The 26,232-nt window shown below is 44.2% G+C and overlaps 1 protein-coding gene across 2 annotated transcripts in view; it reads right to left on the bottom strand.

Moving 5' to 3' along the window:
• Positions 1 to 25,063, bottom strand: part of MAP3K7 (mitogen-activated protein kinase kinase kinase 7) — a 148,042-nt gene extending 122,979 nt beyond the window's left edge. For both annotated transcript variants that reach the window (XM_030199091.1, XM_030199092.1), the window contains exons 1-2: positions 24,834 to 25,063; positions 6,105 to 6,215 (exon numbers count right to left, since the gene is read on the bottom strand). In XM_030199091.1, the coding sequence (XP_030054951.1) occupies positions 6,105 to 6,215; positions 24,834 to 24,920 (198 nt within the window). In that variant the 5' untranslated portion in view covers positions 24,921 to 25,063. The remainder of the gene's footprint in view (positions 1 to 6,104; positions 6,216 to 24,833) is intronic.
• Between the last annotated feature and the right edge of the window lie 1,169 nt (positions 25,064 to 26,232).

The raw sequence follows: 26,232 nt of genomic DNA, 5'->3' as shown, positions 1-26,232 counted from the left end.
TAGGAGGTGTGAACTCTTGGCTTTTAAGCCAAGAATCATTGCCCTAGGTGGGACCTTCCTAGAGCGATTCCCTTGTAAGTGTTTTATTTCCTTATTACTTGTTTGTTGAACCCAAGAAATTACAAGAGTTTGTGGAGTTAAAAGAACAGATGAAGAACCCTCTGCAACAACTTCCTTTAGTTACCACTGTACCAGTTGCAATTACCGATTAACCTTCCTCCCTCAGAAAATATGAATTTGTAAGATTAACCACTTGGTGTTTTTCTTATTTTCTTTGAGATTGTTTTCCTGATCTTGGATCCCTCAATTGTGGACAATTATATATATTGTTGAGAGAAAATGTTTTTTCTTTTTCCTTATATTAATTTCTGTTTTTCCTTATATTTACGTGATAAATGTGAATGTAATTAAGTAAAATGATAAATAAAAAAATTAAAAAAAAAAAGAAAATGACCTTTCCTGTTCTGATTTTGGACGTTTTACAAAAAATGTCCACATTCAGACTTAGATGTCATATTCAAAAATGCCCCTTGTGCATTTGACTTGCCCAAAGTCACAAGGAGCAGCAGTGGGAATTGAACCCATAGTGCCAGGATCAATGCCCACTGCACTAACCATTAAGCCACTCCTCCATTTTGGATGTTTTGCATTTGGACGTTTTTTTGTTCGAAAATGGATGTTTTTGTAAAACGTCCAAATTCTGATTTAGACGTTCTATCAAAAATGCCCCTCCACGTACACATCCAAAATGAAGTCTATTTCCCAGCTATTTTGTAGTACGAAACTGTCCTCTTTCCAGCCTCTCGTTCTATTTCTCTGTTGCCCCCTCCCTGAACAATCACCCTCTCCTCCTCAAGGACTCTTCTCAGAATCCTTGGTGTTATATTTTACTCTTTCCTCACCTTCAAACCTCATATAAACTCAGTCCTCTGTTCCTCTTTGATCAGTTCATCCTCTGCTACCTGCTGTCTCACTATAGCCTCTCATCCTGGCTATGGTCATTTCCCATTTCGACTATGGCAACGCTTTACATGCAGGTCTTCCCTTACACTGCTTGAAAAGTCTGCAACTAGTCCAATCAACTGCAGGTCAAATTTTTACATAATGCACATAGATTCAACCACAGAACCCCCTTACTCTGCTCCGAACACTGGCTTCCTATTTCTGCCCGTATCAAATTCAAAATCCTCATGCTGCTCTACAAATCCTCCAGACTTCCATCTGCTCCCTCATCTCAATAGCCTCCTTACCTCGTACACCCCTCTCCACTATCTCCGCTCAGCAGATAATAGCCTTCTTATACTACCATCCCCTTCTCTCATACCACTACCACTTGTGATTCTGCTTTCAGCTACCTGGGCCACAAGCTATAGGATGACCTTCTCCTGTATGTCAGAAACCAACCCTCCCTTCCCACATTCAAAGAAGCTTTGATAAACATACCTTCTTTGCTGCCGTCCCTATCATTTAGCCTTCCTTTCTGTCCTTCTCTTCCTTCCTACTTATTTACCTTTTCTTTGGCTATTTTATGCTTTAATTGTTAACTGCTCTGGACTAGATTCTATATATCACGCCTAAACATTCGGTGCCAAAATGAAATTTGCCTAAACACATTCTACAAAGTACGCCTCAATTTACGAACAGTTTATAGAATACGCCAAGTACCCACCTGTGCAACTAAATTTAGTCACATGCAGTTATGCAAAGTAAAACCTGGTGTAAACGCAGACACCTAAATTAGGCGCAGACCGAGTGCATTCTATAACAACGCGCATAGATTTAAAAAAAAAAGCCCACAACCCGCCCATGGTCACGCCTCCTTTTCAACTATGCAACTTAGAATTTATGTGTAGCATGTTATAGAATACGCCTAGACAGTTCTGCGTGTAAATTCTAATGCCAATTAGTGTCAATAATTGCTTAATTGGCAATTATCAGCGCCGATTGGCTTGTTAACCAAGTTATGCACATTGTTATGGAATGCGTTTCAATTTCCTCGTGGAAATCGCTGCGCGATATATAGAATCTGGGGGCGACTATGTGTAGGTCCCAGCGGTATATCAAATGGAAATAAATAAATGCTGTAGCACACACAGGTAAAAGTAGGGAACAGGCTAGCTAGGAACTCTCAGAATAGTGGGAGACAGAACTGAACGATCTGATTTGCCCTGGCTTCAGAAGACTGCTTTCCATCTCCAGCTGTCTATGTTCCCTACTGTTCCAATACCAGAGCTTCTGAAACTGCTCTCAGCCAGGAGGTCAGAAAGGTCAACAGCTAGATCTAAAGACAGAACAATAAAGTACGGTAATGGTAGCCATCACTAACAAGCAAAAATAGTAAACACTCCATGCAAACAGATCAGTGAAGCTGTGCATTTTTTACATGGAGAAAAGGACTTATAAAGGTGCAGGTGATCTTGTCAGCATGTGTGTACTTTTACTTGGATACACACCTATGCAATTTTATGAGGACCACATGTAGATATTCCTGGGGGCGCAGTCTGAGTGGAGTTGCAATGTATGCACATAGTTAGAGTACACATACACAGTTAGAACTGCCCTGGAGTAGGTATAAATTTGGACAACAGTATTAAAAAAAATTTATATAACAAATTCCAAGATAATCAAATCTTGTAACAGAAAAGGGCAGATGTGCATACGAACATAAGTGTTGTCATACTGGGACAGACTGAAGGTCCATCAAGTCTGGTATCTGGTTTCCAGCAGGGGCTAATCCAGGCCACAAGTACCTGGCAAGATCCCAAAATAGTAAAATAGATTTTATGCTGCTTATCCTAGAATAAGAAGTGGATTTGCCTCAAGTTCATCTTAATGACTTATGGACTTTTCTTTTAGGAAATTATCCAAACTCTTTTAAAACTCTGCTATGCTAACTGCTTTTACCACATTCTCTGGCAATGAATTCCAGGGTTTAATTACTTGTTGAATGAAAAAATATTTTCTCCAATTTGTTTTAAATTTACTACTTAATAGCTTCATTGCATGCCCCCTAGTCCTAGTATTTTTGGAAAGATTAAACAAGTGATTCATGTCCACCCATAAAGCCCCATCTTGCATTCACATGAATTGGCACAGAAAGAGCACACCTTCCCTCTCTCAATGACACAGACACCCTCCTTTTTTCTCCTTTTCCAAACACCAACTCTTTCTCCGTTCCTCTCCCCTCCCTCTTTCCCTCCTTACCAGCGCTTCCCCATTTTATTTATTTACAAAACTTATATACCACAATATCTACCATTCTATGCGGTATACAAACTAACATATACTTACTACCCTACCATGCCACATGGATAGAAAAAAATACTCCCCCACCAAATGCCATCTCCATAGTGCAGCACTTTTTCCTGGGCCATCCACAGAGAGCACTTTATGCTATCTCCTACCCCTACAGGGAGTACTGGACAGCATTTATCCCCAGAGGTGGCTCAAGGAAGTCTGGTTCCTGATGTGAGGGATAAGGTAGCACCCTCCTTCCAAGGCTCCCAAAAGAGAAAGCCCTCTAAAAACTCTTGGGAGAGTGAGGAGGTCCGCTTACCCTGAACGCTAGTCAGGCAGCTGTCCCAAGGAAAAATAAATAAAGCAATTTATATGCCTCAGCTTTACTTACAAAAAGTAAACTTTATCAGCAAAAATTGTTTGAGATAATTATGTTTCCTGGAACTCTAATATAAAAAATACAGACCCCTGACTCTGCATTGACACAGTGTTAAAAGCAAGCATACATTCTGCAGCCACAAAAGTCTCTCTCACATAAAATGTGGGCAGAGCAGAACTAGGGGATGTTCTTATAGAATTCACAATACAAAAAAAAAAACCCCAAAACACCCGATTCTAGTTTCACCTCAGTAGCAGTAACATAACCCCACTCCAGCAGCAGAACTATTACGAATGAATACAAAACCCTACAAACGTCAAGTCTATTATTCCATATCAGCACTGACAAGGACCTTCCTAGGAAAAGGAACCATCATAAATATCACAGTGATCCCTATTGAGATAATTGAACAAGCTAGAATACTATATCAGAATAACTGACCCCAGTCACACATGCAGGACCACAAACTAAAAGTAAAAATATGTAGGCAAAATTAATGTGAAACTTCAAAAAGCCAGATACTGCATGCAGCACACCACCAGAGAAATAGGAAGAGATGCATTTGCTCCTGTTACGTGCAAAATATAAAATAGCAGATGCCAATTACCAAAACTGACACATTCCAATCAATAAATGGAAAATAAAATTTATTTTTCTATATTTTTGGTCTGGTGGGGTTTTTTTTTTTTGTCCTAATCATATTGGTCCTAGTTTCTGCTTCTTTCTTCTTCTATCCTCTTAGTGTGCTGACCAGGGCTTCCTGTCCATTTGCTATTTCTTTTCTGTATTCCTATCTTCATTTCCCCGATTGATTTTTCCCACGCAGCTTTCTCCAATCTATTTTCTGCCTCTCAAATTTCATGTCTCCTTCTCATGCTCCAATCTTCAAGCTCCCACTTTTCACTGTTTCTATCTAGCTCTCCATTTCTCCCCCACCCTTCTCAAACATCTCTCCTCTCTTCCCCACAGGCATCCCTCTCCTGTCTTCCTTTCCCTCATGTCCAGTTACCTCTCCCTAATCTTCCCTGTCACCTACCTCCATTTTCAGTATGTCTTCCCATCTCTCTCTTTCCACTATATCCAGCATGTCCCCCTGATTTCCCATGTTTCTCCATTTCCAGTATCTCCTCCTGATCTTTCCTTCCATCCGCAATCCCAGGTGGGTAGAGGGTGGGATGGGAGAGGGAAGGAGGTGTTAGCTGCTTGTGTCCCAGATACTGGTGTGGGGTGGCATATGGTGGCAGCTGTGAAGGGGCAATCCAGTGCGGCAAGCTTTAGGTGCCCTTACACTTGAGTGCTCTGAGCCATCTTGCTGGCCCTTGTTTCCCTATTCTTTTCCCCCAATATCTAGCCTATCCCCTTTCCAACCCAAGGTGGTCTGCCATTTTTCTTCTCCTCCCCTTCCCCATGTGTTCCTGCATCTCCCCCCTTTCTCTCTCCAGCACTGCCCCTTCTTGCCCACCCCCCTTTCACCTCCTCCCCTCAAAACTGCCCTTTGTCTCCCTATTCCCTTCTTCTTGGCATCCCCTCTCCCAACCCAAAACTGTGTGCCATCTTTCTACTCCCTCCCTTGCCCCACACATTCCAGCATCCCACCTCTCTCTCTCTCCTTCCATGTCCAGCTTTATCCATTTTTGTCCCCCCCCCCCCCCAATCCGCTCCCTTCTCGCAGCTGGACTAAGTGCCTTACTCTCCCTCCCCTGCCCGATGCATTCCAGTATCAATCTCTCTTTCTCGTCTTCCACGTACTGATTTGTCCCTTCTTGCCCCAGCATCCACTCCCTCCTCTCAAGCCTGTCCTAGTATCGCAGCTCCTTCCCAGTGCAGCCACTGTAAGCAAGAACTAGACAGGGCACGTGCAGAGCCTCGTGCTGTAGCGCTTCTTGCCAGGTTCTGATAGAACCGCTAACACAGCAGCAGGAAGTGTCAGAGGGGGCAGTCCGGCAGAGCCCGGCTGAAAGTGCTATAGCACAGGACTCTGCATCAGCTGTTATTAGTTCCTGCTCATTGCAGCTGTACTGGGAAGAAGCTGCAGGACTAGAACAGGTTTGAGAGGAGGGAGTGGATGCGGGGGGGGGGGGGGGGGTGTAAGAAGGGACAAAGCAGAATGGGGAAGTAGAACGAGAGAGAGACTGGAACACGTTGGGCAGGGAAGGGGGAGTAAGGTACTCGGTCCAGCAGTGTTTGGAGGGGGGGCAGTGCCCCCCTCGCCCCCCCCCCCCAAAACTACGACCATGATCATAGCTCCCCCTCAGCCATTTCTTCTCAGAGTAGAAGAGCCCTAGCAGCTTTAGCCTTTCTGTGTGCTAATGAAAAGGGAGACTGAATGACCATGTTCTGGAATAAAAGTGCCTTGGAATTTTGCACCTTAATTTTTTGTTTCTCTGACCCACTACCAAGCAAAAAAATCAGCTGTTGGTTTAAAATATTAAAACCTGGAAAAACAAAAGAGTCCTCTAAGCAACAATCCATGCTCCAGTTACAGTACCTCTACAATGAACGCCTTCCTTTCAGATTCACTTTCTATTTGCTTGATGGCCACGTCTTTTCCTCGCCATTTTGCCTTGCTGACCACTCCAAAGGCTCCTCTTCCAACAACCTAGATAGAAATAAAAATAATTTAACGAAAAGGAGCTATGACAAATACAGGCTCCATCCTCTGGATTAGTGAAGATAACAACCCTTAGAGGGAAGTTATTTAAAAGGACCCTAAGGGTCAGGGTCAGAGTGAGGATCATGGACGATATACCGCCTTTCTGTGGATACAAAGCGTGTATATATATATATAAAAATATGCAGGTACTTTCTCTGTCCTCCAGTAGGGGAAGCAGCTCCAGACAGAGAATACAAATCTTAGGCACATTCCTGGCACTACCACAACCAGGATAATCACGGTAGTTCATTTAAAATATTCTTAAGTCCTAATGCATCTTATATAAGTACAAATAAAATATCTTTTTAATACTCTGCTGATTTGACAATACAGTAGATAAAGCAGTGTGGTTGCCATGCTAGTCCACTTGAAAGAACAGAAATAAAGGTTAACTTGGTTTTATTTATGTTGGAGCCTGATGGGGGAAAAAGACCTTTTAGCCCAGATTCTATCATAGGCAAATTAACTTTATAGGGAATCGGAGTTTGCCTTTGACAGCAAGTACTTGATTTGAGAGTTAATTTCTTTACAAAATTTTCTGATAAGGGTATTATTCCTTTGTAGGCCCAGAACCACTGTAAGAAATTCCTTGTGTCTAGAGAGCAACTGGCCACCAATTCATCATAGATTCTGGCTGGGGGTATCCAATTTGTTCAGGATGACAGTTAACTTAGGGCCTCTTTTACTGCCACGAGGGAATCGCTAGCACGGTTTGGTAAAAGAGGCCCTTGGTTATGCGTTCACCTTTTATTTAGTTATTTGTTTCCTTCCTGTTATCATTATTTGTTACATTTGTATCCCACATTTTCCCCACCTATTTGCAGGCTCAATGTGGCTTACATAGTACCGTGATGGCAATCGCCAATTCCGGTAAGAGAAATAGCAGTGGAGGAGTGGCCTAGTGGTTAGGGTGGTGGACTTTGGTCCTGGGGAACTGAGGAACTGAGTTTGATTCCCAGCCCAGGCAGCTCCTTGTGACTTTGGGCAAGTCACTTAACCCTCCATTGCCTGCCGCATTGAGCATGCCATGAGTGGGAAAAAGTGCGGGGTACAAATAAAAAAAAAAAAAAAAAATACAGAGTGGTCTAGTGTTGATGTTCAAATGTTCATATCTTAATATGACACCACCTCTTCCCTGCTTTGTTGGACAATTTCTGAGATTTTAGCAAGTGAGTGGTCGCTCAATTCCCGTGTGGTACGACAGATCTTCCAGGTGTGGGGCACCCCCTTGGTAGATCTCTTCGCATCTCGAGTGAACCACAAAGTCCCTCAGTTCTGTTCCAGGCTTCAGGCCCACGGCAGACTGGCATCGGATGCCTTCCTCCTGGATTGGGGGGAGGGCCTGCTGTATGCTTATCCTCCCATACCTCTGGTGGGGAAGACTTTGTTGAAACTCAAGCAAGACCGAGGCACCATGATTCTGATTGCTCCTTTTTGGCCGCGTCAGATCTGGTTCCCTCTTCTTCTGGAGTTATCCTCCGAAGAACCGTGGAGATTGGAGTGTTTTCCGACCCTCATCACGCAGGACGAAGGGGCTCTTCTGCATCCCAACCTCCAGTCTCTGGCTCTCACGGCCTGGATGTTGAGGGCGTAGACTTTGCCTCTTTGGGTCTGACGGAGGGTGTCTCCCGCATCTTGCTTGCTTCCAGGAAAGACTCCACTAAGAGAAGTTACTTCTTTCATTGGAGGAGGTTTGCCGTCTGGTGTGACAGCAAGGCCCTAGATCCTCGCTCTTGTCCTACACAGACCCTGCTTGAATACCTTCTGCACTTGTCTGAGTCTGGTCTGAAGACCAACTCCGTAAGGGTTCACCTTAGTGCAATCAGTGCATACCATTACCAAGTGGAAGGTAAGCCGATCTCAGGACAGCCTTTAGTTGTTCGCTTCATGAGAGGTTTGCTTTTGTCAAAGCCCCCTGTCAAGCCTCCTACAGTGTCATGGGATCTCAATGTCGTTCTCACCCAGCTGATGAAACCTCCGTTTGAGCCACTGAATTCCTGCCATCCGAAGTACTTGACCTGGAAGGTCATTTTCTTGGTGGCAGTTACTTCGGCTCGTAGAGTCAGTGAGCTTCAGGCCCTGGTAGCCCAGGCCCCTTACACCAAATTTCATCACAACAGAGTAGTCCTCCGCACTCACCCTAAGTTTCTGCCAAAGGTCGTGTCGGAGTTCCATCTGAACCAGTCAATTGTCTTGCCAACATTCTTTCCCCGTCCTCATTCCTGCCCTGCTGAACGTCAGCTGCACACATTGGACTGCAAGAGAGCATTGGCCTTCTACCTGGAGCGGACACAGCCCCACAGACAGTCCGCCCAATTGTTTGTTTCTTTTAATCCCAATAGGAGGGGAGTGGCTGTAGGGAAACGCACCATATCCAATTGGCTAGCAGATTGCATTTCCTTCACTTACGCCCAGGCGGGGCTGGCTCTTGAGGGTCATGTCACGGCTCATAATGTTAGAGCCATGGCTGCGTCGGTAGCCCACTTGAAGTCAGCCTCCATTGAAGAAATTTGCAAAGCTGCGACGTGGTCATCTGTCCACACATTCACATCTCATTACTGCCTGCAGCAGGATACCCGACGCGACAGTCGGTTCGGGCAGTCAGTTCTTCAGAACCTGTTTGGGCTTTAGGATCCAACTCCACCCCCCGAGGGCCCTGTTTGTTCTGTTCCAGGCTACACTCTCAGTTAGTTGGTAAATTTTTTAGGTCAATCTCAGTTATGTCCTCGCCGTTGCGAGGCCCAATTGACCAATGTTGTTGTTTTGAGTGAGCCTGGGGGCTAGGGATACCCCATCAGTGAGAACAAGCAGCCTGCTTGTCCTCGGAGAAAGCGAATGCTACATACCTGTAGAAGGTATTCTCCGAGGACAGCAGGCTGATTGTTCTCACCAACCCGCCCGCCTCCCCTTTGGAGTTGTGTCTTCCCTTGAAGTGTATTGTCTTGCTACATACTGGACTGGCCGGCTCGAGCCGGTTTCGGGCGGGAAGACGGCCGCGCATGCGCGGTGCGCGCGGGCGCGCGAGGGCTAGCAAAGGACTTTGCTAGTGAAGTTTCCGATTGGAGGGGCTGCCGTGGACGTCACCCATCAGTGAGAACAATCAGCCTGCTGTCCTCGGAGAATACCTTCTACAGGTATGTAGCATTCGCTATATACGTATATAAAAATGTATAAAACATCAATATGAATGCTAATGTACATGTAAAACATAGACATGAATAAAAATATATATATAGAGTCGAATGAACATTTTAAAATGTTTTTGGAATTATAATAATATAACATAAAAATGCACATAGATATATATAAAAAATATATAAATCAATATATCAAAAAAATGGTTTTACAATTCATTTCATGAATTTCATCTTTGGTTACGCCCGTGCCCTTTCTTTGCTGGTATTTTGTAATACATATGTAATATACGTGTTGACAATTTTTAGTGTTTAATGTATAATGTATAAGTTTTTGATATATATATATATATATATATATATATATACACACACACACACATATGTTTTTTTATATATATATTACAGGGATATGCCCACTTCCAAATGTTGGTAGATTGTACAGCTTTATGCCTTTAATGAAAGGTAAAGCAGACTAAGAAATCTCCCAAATTCAATGAGAGAGACTAAATAGTCTGGACAGACTCCTGATGAATTTTGAATAACATACAGCATTATTCATGTGTTTTTGTTTCCATCTTTATAGCTGCTGGTCTCTTAGCCTTGACAATGCAGTGAAACGGCACGCAGAAAAGTCTACAAAGCACTGGTTTTCCATCTATCAGCTCATTGAAAAGTACCTACAGGAACAAACTGTGGGACAGATGGAAGGTAATGCTATTGTTTTGCTCCAGATTTAGTGGGGTTGGGGGCAGGGAAACCAGAAAGAAGATTGAGGGCTTGAATTGTGTCAGAACACACACAAAGTGGAACCAATAACATGAACAAAAATAAAAGCTTCAGTTAAAGAAAAATTTGTAGATTTAATAACTCTGGTTATTGCTTGGTTTGTGGATTTGCATTTGCTAAGCAAACTATGCAGTTGCTGCTTGTTTAACACACATTTCTTTTTATTAAAAGTGAGATTCCTAAGGACTTTATAGATAAGTTTTATTTTTATCCTTCTTCCCTTCTTTTGTGGAGTAGCTATACAGGGACAAAACTTAGATTGTGAGCCCACCAGGGACAGAGAAAGTACCGGCATATAAAATTTGTAACTGTACCACAGAAAGGCGATATATCAAATCTTTGATACTTTAGTTTTATTGGTGAACATATAGTTTTGATGATCCTGCTAATGGTAGTGCACATCTTTTGTGGAAAGGTGGAGACAGAACGGAGACATGGACTCTTTCTTCACTGATCACCACCTTGCAGACATTTATCGAGGGATCCACCCTGGGGGAGTTCCACATTCGCCTCCGAGTCCTACTGGTTTTTCACTGCCATGTCTTGCTGGTTCCCCAGGTGGAGAGAAAAGGTATGAATTTTCTTTGCAGATGTTTATTACATAGAAATACACAGTATAATGACAGATCAGAATAATAAGGCCTGTCCAGTCTGCCCAGTTAACAACATGGTGTAATGCTGCAGTCCCAGCAGATTTCCTGGTTTTCCTTCACTTTACTGTCTCCTGCTTATGTAATTGCTCTTCCACAGTAAGCCAGTAGCAATGTACAATACCATAGAAACACTAAATTACATCCAAATAGACATAAATGCAGCTAAGACAACATATCTAATACATGCATGTTAATATGGAATTATATTTATAATGTATAACAGTAATCAGTACTAATAAAACATTCATAAAAATTAGAAAATAATGCAAGTACATCAAAAGTCAAATTACATCAGTAATGAGTACATTCTGTAAATCATGCAGATTTCATGCAATACTTCTTGATCAACAGGAGCAAGTAGAGAGCTAATTTTTTTAAGCATGCATCATCTGTGACTGCACTAATACTACAGGGACAAAATTATATCTTAATGGGGAGAATTACAATTCTACCGATAGGCCTAGCAAAAGAGTCAGGTCTTCACATTGTATCTATAAACCAGATAACTGCCTATATAGTTTCATTTCTCTGAACATTGTATTTTTAAACCTTCAAGCTGCTACGGGAAATGCTGTCTCATAAGTCCCAGTTAATTTGGCCTGTGCTATGGATAGGACAAAGATCAGCCATCTTAGTGTGATCTGACTGCCTGATCTGGACTATAAGATGATTGCTCCATTGGGTTTTCAGGGGCTACCCTGTACTTAGCTCCATATGCTAACATCAGCAGTTTAAACCTCTAGTGGTATTTCACTGCAAGCCAGTGTAACTTTTGCAGAATAGAGATTGCTCTCTTAATGATATTTCCATTACATAGCTTCCCACTATTCCAGAACCTGTGGATTAGTTGTGTCCATCAACCAGCAGGTGGAGATAGAGAACTGAAAACTAAGCTGAGACATATCTCTCTTGGCATCTAGTCAAGCTCCTTAGTATTTTCTGTCTCCAGCAGGTGGGTGGACACACTTTTCAGTGTCTGGTTCTGAGTGCTTTGTTGTTGGTCCAGAGGTGTTCAGCTCATATTAGCCTTCTCCTCAAGTCACTTCACTGGCTCCCTATCCTTTTCCGCATACAGTTCAAACTCCTCTTATTGACTTATAAGTGCATTCACTCTGCAGCTCCTCAGTACCTCTCCACTTTCATCTCTCCCTACATTCCTCCCCGGGAACTCCATTCACTGGGTAAATCTGAACTCCTAACCCTTACTCATTCAGTACCCTTATTTTATCATCCCCACCTTAGTAATGCTCTCATCTCTTATTTGTCCTGTCTGTCCTAATTAGACTGTAAGCTCTGTCGAGCAGGGACTGTCTCTTCATGTGTAGAGCGCTGCATACATCTAGTAATGCTATAGAAATGATGATTCGTAGTAGAGATGTTTCAGCTCTGTTTTTAGCTGGAGTACTTTGGATTTTGCAGTATCTTGCAGTATCTTGGCTTATTTCTGACATACAAATTATTGCTGTAATCTGTATAAATTATTACAGTTGCTTAAAGTGGACAGGGAAAAATTAAAGTGAATAAAAATAATAAAACATTGAAGGCCCTGGGTGAGACCAGGGTTACATAAAAAGTGATGCCCAATGTGAGGCATTAGTGAATGAGATTTGAAAGGTGATGTGAAAGAGGGATAAATCAGAAGGCAAATCTTAAATTGGAAATATAAGTTGGAAGTGTGAGAGAAAGCAAAGCCCTGGGTGAGACCAGGGTTACTTATAGATGCAATAACAGGTGAAATCAGAAGAGGAGAAAAACTTTTTCATGTCACTGTATGTTCCTATGTGCTTTATTTCAAAGTTACCCATTCATGGACACTCTGTGGAGCTTGCAGTCTAGTTAAGAAAGGTTTCAAAAACTCAGCTGAAATAAAAGTATACCACAGTCTGTACCTCGCTCCTGGTAACACTGTGTGGTAACCCAGTCAAATAGGTCATATTTACCAATGAAGTGGTCTAATTGGAAATTGTTAATCTGTCAAAAGACCTTGCAAATCCACTGAATATACATATATAGGTGGGGAAAAGAACCTCAGAAAACACTCGGTAATGTATTATGGTTTCTTGACTTATTGTGGCTTCTTGAATCACTCTCAGGTGATTAATCAATCATTGGTTCAGAAAAAAACCACAGAAGTCTTAAATTTTCTCAAAGTTGTAACGGAATCCTTCAAAAAAACAAAAAACAAAAAAACCACAACCCCAAAATCTTCTCTGGAAGACAACTTCTTCTTTTAAGGCATGTAGGGAGAATATACTGACGTATAAAGAAATGAAAATCAAAGAGAGAGGCTCTCTTGTAGTAACACAACTACTCCTGGAGGATGGATTACTGTAAAGATATGTTCCCCACTCCACCAATATCAGCCTTTTGACAACCACTCAATCTGAGGTAAACTTTTGTGAAAACCCAGCTAACAAAAGCTTAAAAAGAAGAGAATGGCTTAAGTCTCGGCAATATACCACAAGGCAAAACTACGCCATCACAGCATCCCCCTTGCCCAAATGAGAAACACATTCAACATAACTCATGCGTGTCCTTTAATACAGTTCATATTCAGTGCAGAAAATATGAAGAAGGGTGCTACACTGGTGAGAGAGGCCACATGTCAAAGGCAAAAAATCAACAGACATCAACAGTCGCTCAAAAGCGCATGGTTCGGGATAAGGTATCTTTCAAAGATATCACCAAAACAGGGAAGACAGGGTATCCTTATAGTGAGGTTGCAAAAGAGACCGTAGTAGATCAGGTGTCCTTAAATAAAAATAAAAATCAGACAAAAGATTGCAAATTAATACTGTCAAGTACTGTAAGTAGGAACAACAAACAGTTTGAAATGTCTATATGCGAATGCCAGGAGCCTAAGATGGGAGAGTTAGAATATATTGCACTAAACGAAAAATTAGATATAATAGGCATCTCTGAGACTTGGTGGAAGGAGGATAACCAGTGGGACACTGTCATACCGGGGTACAAATTATATCGTAGCGATGGGAAAATTAGGTTCTTACCTTGGTAATTTTCCTAGCTCCAGCTGCCTCTTCAGTATTTGAAGCTTCCAAAGCAGTGTGACATCGCAAAGCATAATAACATGAACTTTCCACACAGCGGATGAACGCCCCAGAACAGGAGCAACAATTCTAAGGAGGGACGAACTCAACCTCCTGTAACAGAACAGAAATCCTGAAGACTGTTTTCCAACTTCTCCCAATGAGGGAACATATCTACAGGAAAAACTGAACATAAAATTAACAGTCACATAATGAACCACTGAGGGAGGGCTCATGGATTCATCTGCTATGACGAAAGGAAAGAAAATTACCAAGGTAAGAACCTAATTTTCCCTTCCTTGTATCAAAGCAAATCCCTAGATAGGGTGGGAACAAGCCACACCAATTGCCAGCACTTGTGCTCCAAAATGCGCGTCTCTCCTAGTAGCCACATCCAGCCTGTAATGTCGGGCAAAAGAGAGCTTAGAAGCCCATGTCGCTGCACTGCTATCTCTTGAAGAGAGAGTGCTCCAGTTTCAGCCCAGGAAGAGGAAATCGCTCTTGTGGAATGTGCCTTAAAGGCTTCAGGCGGAGGTTATAGTGGCCTTAGACGCTGGAGACCCTCTGCGCGGACCTGACAACAGAACAAAAGGATGGTCAGAGGTCCTGAAGGCATTTGACATGCGCAGATATTGCAACAGAGCCCTTCGCACATCCAGAAGGTGCAACTGCCCAAATGATTCTGAAAATTCCTCTTTAGAAAAGGAAGGCAGGAAAATAGGCTGGATTAGGTGAAACGCTGAAACCACCTTAGGCAAGAAGGAAGGCACCGTACGTACCATAACTCCGGACTCTGAGAATTGCAGAAATGGGTCTCGACAGGACAGCGCCTGAAGCTCAGAAACCCGTCTCGCCGATGTAATGGCCAGCAAAAAGACAGTTTTTAAGGTCACATCCTTCTCCAAAGCTCGCCTAAGCGGCTTGAAGGGTGAACACTGAAGAGCCTTTAAAACTAACCCCAGGTTCCATGCCGGACAGGGAGCCTGCATGGGAGGACGGAGCCGAAGCACCCCTCTGAGAAACCGTGCCACATCCGGGCAAGCAGCCAGAGAGAGGCCAGCGACCTTCCCTCGAAAACATGCTAAGGCTGCCACTTGAACAAGCAGGGAATTATAGGGCAAGCCTTTTTGTAAACCATCCTGCAAAAAGTCAAGTATCGGCGAGACAGAAGCCCGCATGGGTGTGATCACTTTAGAAGCACACCAAGCCTCAAATTGGCGCCAAATCCTGGCATAAACCACGGAAGTGGAACACTTGTGGGCCTGTAGGAGAGTGGAAATGACTTTACTAGAGTAACTCTTGTCACTCAATTGCGCCCTCTCAATAGCCATCCCGCTGCTGCTCCTTGTGATCTTGGGCAAGTCACTTAACCCTCCATTGCCTCAGGTACAAGCTTAGATTGTGAGCCCTCCTGGGACAGAGAAATATCCAGAGTACCTGAATGTAACTCACCTTGAGCTACTACTGAAAAAGGTGTGAGCAAAATCTAAATAAATAAATACCGACTGGCCAGGCAGCGTCACGTCCTGTATACACAGGGCAAATCAGTGCTATCTCTACCTGCTGGTAGATGGACACAACCCACAGGTCTCTGGATTCATCTGCTACTGACACTAAGGAACCACCAATATACAAATCAAGTTTCTAAAAGGACCAACAAAGGGAAAACTCTAATCTGACTTCTACTTAGGAGATATTTGAATCTAACTTGACAGCTTCATGTCCCCCATCTTAACGCCACCTCCCTTCATTATCCTTTTTGACAAAATAATTAAATGATTTTAAAGACGTTAATTCTCTTTAGTATTCTTTTCAGTTTATAAAAATGTAAGAATTGCGATACTGCGTCAAACCAAAACGTTCATCTAGCCCAGTATCTTGTTTCCAACAATGGCCAATCCAAGTCACATGTGGTAGAATCCCAAAAAGCAGTAAGATTCCATGCCAATTACTCTGAGATAAAGCTGTGGTTTTCCCCAGGCCTACCTTCATAAGTCTCCAATGATCTGTTCCTAGCCAGATCCAAAGGTCTCTATTCTATCCTCATCCTTCTCGATCTATCTGCTGCTTTTGACACTGTTGATCACAGCCTACTCCTTGATACGCTGTCCTCACTTGGATTTCAGGGCTCTGTTCTTTCCTGGTTTTCTTCTTATCTCTCCCAGCATACCTTTAGTGTATACTCTAGTGGATCCTCTTCTACTTCTATCCCACTGTCAGTTGGTGTACCTCAGGGACCTGTCCTGGGACCTCTTCTCTATCTATACTTCTTCCCTTGGTACTCTGATCTCATCCCATGGTTTTCAGTATCATCTTTACGCTGATGACTCCCAGATCTACCTCTCCACACCAGAAATCTCAGCCGAAATCCAGGCCAAAGTATCAGCCTGCCTGTCTGACATTGTTGCCTGGATGTCTCAGCGCCATCTGAAACTAAACATGACCAAGACTGAGCTTCTTATCTTTCCCCCTAAACCAACCTCTCCTCCTCCCCCATTCTCTATTTCTGTGGATAACACTCTCATCCTTCCTGTCTCATCAGCTCGTAACCTTGGGGTCATCTTCGACTCCTCCCTCTCCTTCTCTGCATATATTCAACAGACTGCTAAAACCTGTCGTTTCTTTCTCTATATCAGCAAAATTCGCCCTTTCCTTTCTGAGCACACTACCAGAACCCTCATCCACACTCTTATCACCTCTCGCTTAGACTATTGCAACTTGCTTATCACAGGTCTCCCACTTAGCCATCTCTCTCCTCTTCAATCTGTTCAAAAATCTGCTGCACGACTAATATTCCTCCAGGGTCGTTAAGCTCATATTAGCCCTCTCCTCAAGTCACTTCACTGGCTTCCTATCCGTTTCCGCATACAGTTTTCAAACTCCTCTTATTGACCTATAAGTGCATTCACTCTGCAGCTCCTCAGTACCTCTCCTCTCTCATCTCTCCCTCCTACATTCCTCCCCGGGAACTCCGTTCGCTGGGTAAATCTCTCTTATCTGCACCCTTCTCCTCCACTGCTAACTCCAGACTCCGTTCCTTTTATCTTGCTGCACCATATGCCTGGAATAGACTTCCTGAGCCGGTACATCAAGCTCCATCTCTGACCGTCTTCAAATCTAAGCTAAAAGCCCACCTTTTTTGATGCTGCTTTTAACTCCTAACCCTTGTTCACTTGTTCAGAACCCTTATTTTATCATCCTCACTTTAATATTCTCTTATCTCTTGTTTGTCTGTCCTAATTAGATTGTAAGCTCTGTCGAGCAGGGACTGTCTCTTCATGTTCAAGTGTACAGCGCTGCGCACGTCTAGTAGTGCTATAGAAATGATAAGTAGTAGTAGTAGTATATGGACTTTTCTTCCAGGAATTTGTCAATCCCCTTTTTTTCTTTTTTAAACGTACGTCACTCAGGAGGCTTAAAGCCTGCTTGTCAAATGAGAATCTCCATATTATTCTGCAGCAGCTCATTTTGGCCCCAAATAACTATTGCAATGCTTTGTGCACGCCGGGGCATCCAGCAGCTTTTCTGAAACCCTTTCAATTGGTACAGAATGCTGCTGCTTGACTCCTAACTGGTGTGAAACTTCCTGAACATATGCCACCATTTTGATTTGCACTGGCTCCTACTCACACCCCAGGCCAAGAGCAAGGTGTACTTTTTAAGATACTTATGCTATCAAGATCTTTACCTCTTGCTCTTCCTCAGTATTATGTGAAAATAGTCCTTTAGTCACAGTTAGCGGTACCTTCATAATGAAGGGCACAGAGAGCTAGGACCCAAAATTGAGCCTGCTTCAATAAAAGCTCTTCCAGCGAGTCATGAGAATGGTATTTTGAAGTTTTATGTAAGAAACTTATGAACATTTTTATTCGGGGAAATTTTAATAATCGACTTGAAATTCAAATGGAATCGGATTTACCATGCTTGGTTGATTTGTGCATTTTGTAATGAGCACATTCTGTCAACACTGTATTGGAATCCACACAGAACTGGCCGAGCTGTGGAATCTAGACTTTTTAAATAACTGAATGGCTATAAAGTTCAAGACAAAGCAGAACAAAAAAGGTCCCTAGCAACATCTAACCAGAGTTCTCCTTGAAATATTTCCAGACCCAAAATGCCATATCTAACCAAGCAGGTTTGATTGACAGGTGTCACATGACAAGGATGAAGCCATCTACACCCAAGGAGGTTTAACTGATTCTCTATGCAGCTGCCACCATTTTGATACACTCAAAATACATTACTTGGTATGGCGGCAAGCTCTGCCTACTGGCTTCAGGCCAGAATGGGCCGAGCAAGTTCCTGATGTCTCCTGAAAATTAAACCTCCTTGTATCCAATGATACCCTCCTCCTTAATTTAAGAAACTTTACTCACAAATATTCTTAGTTATGACCTTGCTGTTTTACTCAAAGCCTCCTACTTGTTTTTTTCATTGTGTCCCCCTGTCTGTCTCGACCGAACTGTAAGCTTCAAGAAGGAACTGCCCATTACAGAGATAATTTTATAAAAAGGGCTCTTATGAAAATACTCCTGGTGTTAGGTGCATAAAAGTACAGTGACAAGACCACATGTACTTTTATGCCACCCGTGTAAGCGTGTTCAAAGGCAGAGGCATGATTTATATTCATACATATTGTTGATGAGACCTCATCTAAATACTGTATCCAGTTCCTGAGACAGTACCTCTAAAAGGACTTGCAGTAAGGCTTACAAAAATGGTTGAGACTCATGAGTCTGCACAAGGTGAGAGGTAAAGGATAACTTTGCATACTGGAGTGGAGTAGCAGCCTAATGGTTAGTGCAGCGGGCTGGGAACCAGGATCAATTCCCACTGTGGCTCCTGGTGATCCAGGGCAGTTACTTAACTCCTCATTATCCCAGGTACAAAACAAACTGTGAGCCCACTAGGGACAGAGAAAGTATCGTATCTGTATGCAATATGTAAACCGATTAGGTTTACCACAAAAAAGCTGTAAGTATAATAACAAAAACAAATAAAATAGGTCTAGGTAGGAAAAAAAAACATTTAGGTCTATGCATTTAACTAGTAAAAGGATCAGCATACACGACACCTAAAATACATAAGAGCACCACCAGAAATCATCTAGCTTAATGGTCAGAGCACTGGGGTAACAACCAAGGAAGCTGCTCATTTTTAACTTGGTAAGTCACTTAACCCTCCATTGCCTCAGGTCCAAACTCAGATTGTGAGCCCTCTGGGAATGGAAAATGCCTACTGTACATCAATCACTGTATTTATCTTGAGCTACTACTGAGAAAAGTGCAAGCTAAATCCAAATAAATATTTTGCATGATGCACAACAGAAGAAGCCACGTTAAAAAAAAAAAAAAAAACGTAAAAAGAAAAAAAGAGTGGCATCACTAGGGGGCCTGTGTCTATAAGTGGTGCCACAGAAGACACAATTTTGCAACTTATGGGTATTATGTGGTGAATTTGGTAAAATATGCGTGTCTGAAAGAAGCTGAATAGGAAGCCAGGGTCCAAAACCTTTGAATGCCAGAGGGGTGAGCACAGCTTCCACACCAGGTATTTGTGACCTGGATTGGCCACTGTTGGAAACAGGATGCTGGGCTCGATGGACCTTTGGCCTTTCCCAGTATGGCAATACTTATGTACCCCAGGTCCCAAGCAAGAAGTTAGGTTTTTTTTTTTTTGGGGGGGGGGGGGGGGGGGTAACACATGATCCAAAGCAGTCGTAAATGCCAAGAGAGAAATAGTCAGGAGTATTGTGTTCAGTTTTGGAGGCCGTATCTTGCTAAGGATGTAAAAAGAATTGAAGCGGTGCAAAGAAACGCTATGAGAATGGTATGGAATTTGCATTACAAGACATATGAGGAGAGACTTGCTGAACTAAACATGTATACTCTGGAGGAAAGGAGAAACAGGGGTGATATGATACAGATGTTCAAATATTTGAAAGGTATTAATCCGCAAACGAAACTTTTCCGGCGATGCGAAGGCGGTAGAACGAGAGGACGTGAAATGAGATTGAAGGGGGGCAGACTCAAGAAAAATGTCAGGAAGTATTTTTTCACGGAGAGAGAGTAGTGGATGCTTGGAATGCCCTCCTGCGGGAGGTGGTGGAAATCAGAACGGTAACGGAATTCAAACATGCGTGGGATAAGCATAAAGGAATCCTGCGCAGAAGGAATGGATCCTCAGGAGCTTAGTCGAGATCGGGAGGCGGGGCTGGTGGTTGGGAGGCGGGGATAGTGCTGGGAAGACTTATACAGTCTGTGCCAGAGCCGGTGGTGGGAGGCAGGACTGGTGGTTGGGAGGCAGGGATAGTGCTGGGCAGACTTATACGGTCTGTGCCAGAGCCAGTGGTGGGAGGCGGGGCTGGTGGTTGGGAGGCGGGGATAGTGCTGGGCAGACTTACACGGTCTGTGCCAGAGCCGGTGGTTGGGAGGCGGGGCTGGTGGTTGGGAGGCGGGGATAGCGCTGGGCAGACTTATACGGTTTGTGCCCTGAAGAGCACAGGTACAAATCAAAGTAGGGTATACACAAAAAGTAGCACATATGAGTTGTCTTGTTGGGCACACTGGATGGACCGTGCAGGTCTTTTTCTGCCGTCATCTACTATGTTACTATGTAGGTATACAATGAGGCATATTTTCAAAGCACTTAGCCTTCCAAAGTTCCATAGAAACCTATGGAACTTTGGAAGGCTAAGTGCTTTGAAAATATGCCAAATTGAGTGCCATTGTAAACTAAAAGAACACATATACACCTTGAAGAACTGCCCAAACCACACCTCCTGCATATCTCGGTATAACATATGAATAGCCATACTGGGTCTGACTGAAGGTCCATCTAGGCCAGTGTCCTGCTTCCAACAGTGGCCAACCCAGAACACAAGTACCTGGCAGAAACCTAAAGAGTAGCAACATTCCATGCTACCAATCTCCTTTTTATTCCGTCTTTTGTTATCTTATGCATAAACTACTACGAATGAACTTTTGTTTCACTAAAATGATACACAAAACTAAAAGAAAACTTAGTCCTTAGTGCAGGAAAGAGAAGATTCAAATACGTCAAAAGCTATGGATGCCCAAGAAGCAAACCTTAACACTCTCAAAACAAGAGGCTCCCTGGGAAAAGGTGGTGCACGGAATGAACAATGTCAATGGAGGTGAAGAACTGAATTAGTCACGTAATTTAAAGAAGCCTGGGACAAGCACTGAGAAACCCTATCTGCAAACAAATGAAAAGCAAAACAGGAACCAAATGGCATCTGCATAAACTAACAGGAACGGAAATGGGGCTACCTAGAAGGATCCTTCTCTACTGTCACAATGTGATTTCTTTTTTTTTTTTGTTACATTTGTACCCCACGCTTTCCCACTCATGGCAGGCTCAATGCGGCTTACATATTGTATACAGGTACTTATTTGTACCTGGGGCAATGGAGGGTTAAGTGACTTTCCCAGAGTCACAAGAAGTCGGCCCTTGCAGATCAGCAATGTGGACGCGCAGGCTTCTGCAGGACGTCAGACTCACAGAAACAGAAGCCTGCGCAGCCTTCTACATGGAATGTTTCTAGTGGAATAGCAACATTCCATGTAGAATCTCCAATAGTATCTATTTATTTTTGTTACATTTGTACCCTGCGCTTTCCCACTCATGGCAGGCTCAATGCGGCTTACATGGGCCAACGGAGGGTTAAGTGACTTGCCCAGAGTCACAAGGAGCTGCCTGTGCCTGAAGTGGGAATTGAACTCAGTTCCTCAGGACCAAAGTCCACCACCCTAACCACTAGGCCACTCCTCCACTGTTGCTACTATTTGAGATTCTACATGGAATGTTGCTATTCCACTAGCAACATTCCATGTAGAAGTCGGCCCTTGCAGATCACCAATGTGGCCGCGCAGGCTTCTACATGGAATGTTGGAATGTTGCTAGTGGAATAGCAACATTCCATGTAGAACCTCCAATAGTAGCAACATTCCATGTAGAATCTCCAATAGTATCTATTTTATTTTTGTTACATTTGTACCCCGCGCTTTCCCCACTCATGGCAGGCTCAATGTGGCTTACATGGGGCAATGGAGGGTTAAGTGACTTGCCCAGAGTCACAAGGAGCTGCCTGTGCCTAAAGCGGGAATCGAACTCAGTTCCTCAGGACCAAAGTCCACCACCCTAACCACTAGGCCACTCTTCACACAAAGACAAGTAAATGACAGCAAATCTATATAAAAACACTTAGAAGCACACATCCGAGGGTACTTAGGGAAGTTCTAGCAGCTCCGCTAGCTGACCTTCTCAATGCTTCTCTTTAGAGTTAGGAGTAGTCTTGGGGGACTAGATATGGTCCCTCTCCACAAAAAAGGAAGGAAGGGGTTGGGAACTACAGGCCGGTAAGTCTGACTTCTGTGGTAAGTAAATTAATGGAAATGCTTTTAAAAACAGAGAATGGTAAAGTTTCTGGAATCCAACGGATGACGGGACTAGCGGCAACATGGGTTTACTAGAGGTAGCTCTTGTCAGACAAATCTGATTAATTTCTTTGACTGGGTCACCAGAGAGTTGGATTGAGGGAGAGTGCTAGATGTGTTATATTTAGATTTTAGCAATGCCTTCGACACGGTTCCACACTAATAAACAAAACTGTGTGCCTTCGGTATGTGAGGAGGCAGGGAACTACAAGGTCCAGAATGCACTGCAGCAGCAAGGGAATCAGAGTCAGGGGGAGGACTCTAGGCAGGAGAGTGAGAAGCCAGCAGTTGATTGGGAAATTGAACCAGGTGTGAGAGGGTTGCAGGCAGCTTTATTAAGAGAGTGGTGGAAAGCTATAGGAGGTAGATGGAAACACTGGTGAAGCCTCTCTGGAAAAGGTGACAGCTGGAGAAGGAAAGTAGATGCTTGTGTTTGACAGTTTGAGGAACTGTCTTACGTCTGAGAAGGGTTTAAGTAGCAGGCTGAGTAAAGTGCCTTTTTGTTATGTTTGACTTGAAGAAATGTTTATGTTAAAGAAGAAATAAGCCATTGAGGAGTAGGTTAAACGGCCATTAATAAAACCCGCAATTATAAGAAGCCTGGTGTTGATGAGCGTTTTGTGAAGGGAGAAGAGGAGGCAGAAAGCTCCCCAGTGTTTGAGACAGAATCATGTGAGTTACCAAGAAGGCTAGAGCCTGTGTGTGTGCGCTTTAAAGTGACTGACTGGGTTAGGAACTAGTTGAGTGGAAGGCGACAGAGGGTAGTGGTAAATGTAGCTCATTCTGAGGAAAAGGATGTTACCACTGGTGTGGTGCAAGGTTTGGTTCTTGGGCCAGTTCTTTTTAATATTTTTGTAAGCGATATTGTTGAAGGGCTGTTTGGTAAGGTTTGTCTCTCTGTGGATACCAAAATCTGCAACAGGGTAGACATCCCTGGTGGTATTCAGTTGTTCAGTATCCATGTCTGTTTGTTTTTATAATTCCCACCTTAAGTAATTCCCTTATCCCTTGTTTGTCCTGTTTTGCCTGTCTTGATTAGATTGTAAGCGCTGTGGAGCAGGGACTCTCTCTTACATGTTTAGTATACAGTGCTGTATAGGTCTAGTAGGGCTATAGAAATGATTAGTAGTAGTATGGTGTGGATAACATGAAGAAGGACTTAGCAAACCTAGAGGAATGATCTGGAATTTGGCAGCTAAGATTTAATACTAAAAAAATGCAGGGTCATGCATTTGGGTTGCAAAAACCCAAGGAAATGGTATGGTTTAGAAGGATGCTTGGGTGCACAGGGAAAGGAATGGCCAGTGGGGAAAAAGGAGGTGATGATGCCCCTGTATAAGACTCTGGTGAGACCTCATTCAGAATATTGTATACAATTCTGGAGACTGAAGCTTCAAAAAGATATAAACAGGATGGAGTTCGTCCAGAGGGCAGCTAATAAAATGGTCAGTGGCCTTCACCATAAAGTGTATGGGGACAGAATTAAAAATCTCAATATGTATACTTTGGAAGAAAGGCGAGAGAGGGGATTTATGACAGAGGCATTTAAATAACTACTCAGCATAAATGCACAGGAGGCAAGTCTCTTTCAACCAAAAGGAAACTCTGGAACAAGGGGGCACAGGATGAAGGTGAAAGGGGATAGAATCGTAAGAAAACTGAGGAAATACTTCTTCACAGAAAGGGTGGTGAATTCATAGAACTACCTCCTGGTGGAAGCGGTAGAGACAAAAACAGTATCTGAATTCAAGAGTGCTTGTGACAAGTACATAAGATCTCTAAGGGAGTGACAGGGAGAGTAGATGGCATGGATGCACAGACCGGATAGGCCATACGGTTTTAATCCATTTATTTTTCTATCCCACAGCAGTATGGGATTTGAAGTGCCAGATCCTGCCCATTAAATCAGTGCTGCAAATCCCTTTAATGAACCAAGAGGGGGGTGGGGGATGTCAGAAAGCCAGGACTGTCTCCAAATCTGCAGCCTGGAACTGAGTAAACTTGTCCACTGTTTTTATAAGAGCTTTTCAGTCCTGCTGAGATGGATATAGGCACTGAGCTAGAAAAGACATAGGAACAGATTCAGCACACCGATATTAAATATTTGTTATCCAACAGTAGAAAAGGAAGGTACAGCTAAAAGGAAGTTCTTGTTTTATCGCCCTTTGCATCAAGTTAGGGCAGGCTACATGCTCTTTGGCGCAGGGACTTAACCAAACCTGGACTAAATGGTATTTACCTCTAGCTAAAAAAAAATTGGCAAAGCAGCCTGAAAAGTACAAAATCCCAGCAGTGCCAAAAGCGATGTGTGACAGACCCTTGCAAGCAACCCTACCCCAGTAACTTCTGCCCCGCACTGTGCCTGACCCAGACCGGGGACGAAGCTGCACGCAAGACAGCCTGAAAAGTGAAGCCCAGGCTCGGTGTCATTATTCTCCGGCCTCGGTGGAGCTCTGCTGCCCCGGCCGGCCTCACTCACCTCCGCCACCCCGATCTCGCAGTTCTTGATCTCCTCGAAGTTGAGCACGGGCGGCGTCTCGATCATGTCCGCGGCCGGGGCGGACATTCTACTGGCCCGGCCCGCTCTCCGCCGCCTGGGCCGCGGGCGCTAAGGCCGCCGGAGCGCTGCCATGGCCCGGGCCCTCCGCTGCTGCTGCCTCTCGCGCTGGGTGGTGATGATGACGCTCGTTCGCTCTCTTCAGTCTCCGCCCCCTACTGTCTCCTCCTCCTCCTCCTCCGCCTCCTTCTTCCCGGCAGAGGGAGCAGCTGCTGCAGGCTCGGGAGGCTGGCCTTGGGGGAGGGGAAAGCGCGCGCCCCACACTGGGATTAAGCGCGTTGAGGGAGGAAGGGAGGGGGGGGGCGGAGCGCGCGCCCCACACTGGGATTAAGCGCTCTGAGGGAGGAAGGGGGGCGGGGGAAGCTCGCGCGCCCCACACTGGGATTAACCGCTTTGAGGGAGGAAGGGGGGGACGGGAGAAGCGCGCGCGCCCCACACTGGGATTAAGCGCGTTGAGGGAGGGAGGGAGGGGGCGGAGCGCGCGCGCGCCCCACACTGGGATTAAGCGCTCTGAGGGTGGGGCCGGTTGGCCGTCCTCAAAATTGTACTTTCAACTATATGGAATAGTGATTGGGGAACGGGCGGGTCTGGTTCGAGGCTGCGTTTTATCCCCATTACGTGAATCTTGTTCTAATTTTGGCCCAATCATTTTTCCTGGCTGCTTCCTAGTGTTTTGTATGAACCAGCAGTGTTGTATAGTAACAGTGTAACACTGATCTCATCTCACCACACAGTTCTGAGCACCAGCTAGCTCATTGGGTCACACACATCTGAAACCAGGGTTACACAGCAAAAGCTGTAGTAGGGAAGCAAAACGCGAATGCCTGGAGGCTTATTAGCGCCATACTATTGGCCGCCTTTGCTCGACGTCAGCGATGGCCTGTGACTGCTGCCCCAGGCTGACTCCTGACCAGACCCTGCCCAAACCAACAAAATATCGCCTCAAACCAACAAAATACCACCCTCTCTATGAAGCCTCCTTGCCCCCAATCGGCAGAACGGTGCCCAGAATACCGCCCAGAGCAGACGCACAGGACACCACTCCCGAGCATCTGACTAACTCAAAGCACGGCGAAAATGACAGCCCATGATTGCTGCCCCAGGCTGACTACTGACTGGTCCCTGCCTCAAACCAACAACATAATGACCTCTCTAACGAAGCCTCTCTGCCTCCAACCAGTAGAACGGTGTCTAGAGCTGCAGTGCTCTGCGCCCAGGACATCACTCCCGAGCATCTGACTGTGAGTAATCTATTTATCCTAAACTGACATCAAAATGAACACAATCAAAATACTTCTTGTAATCTACTCCCTTTTACTGA

The sequence above is a fragment of the Microcaecilia unicolor genome, chromosome 3 (genome assembly GCF_901765095.1).
Source record: "Microcaecilia unicolor chromosome 3, aMicUni1.1, whole genome shotgun sequence".
NCBI classification, from domain to species: Eukaryota; Metazoa; Chordata; class Amphibia; order Gymnophiona; family Siphonopidae; genus Microcaecilia; species Microcaecilia unicolor.
This window is presented reverse-complemented; position numbering and strand designations above follow the sequence as displayed.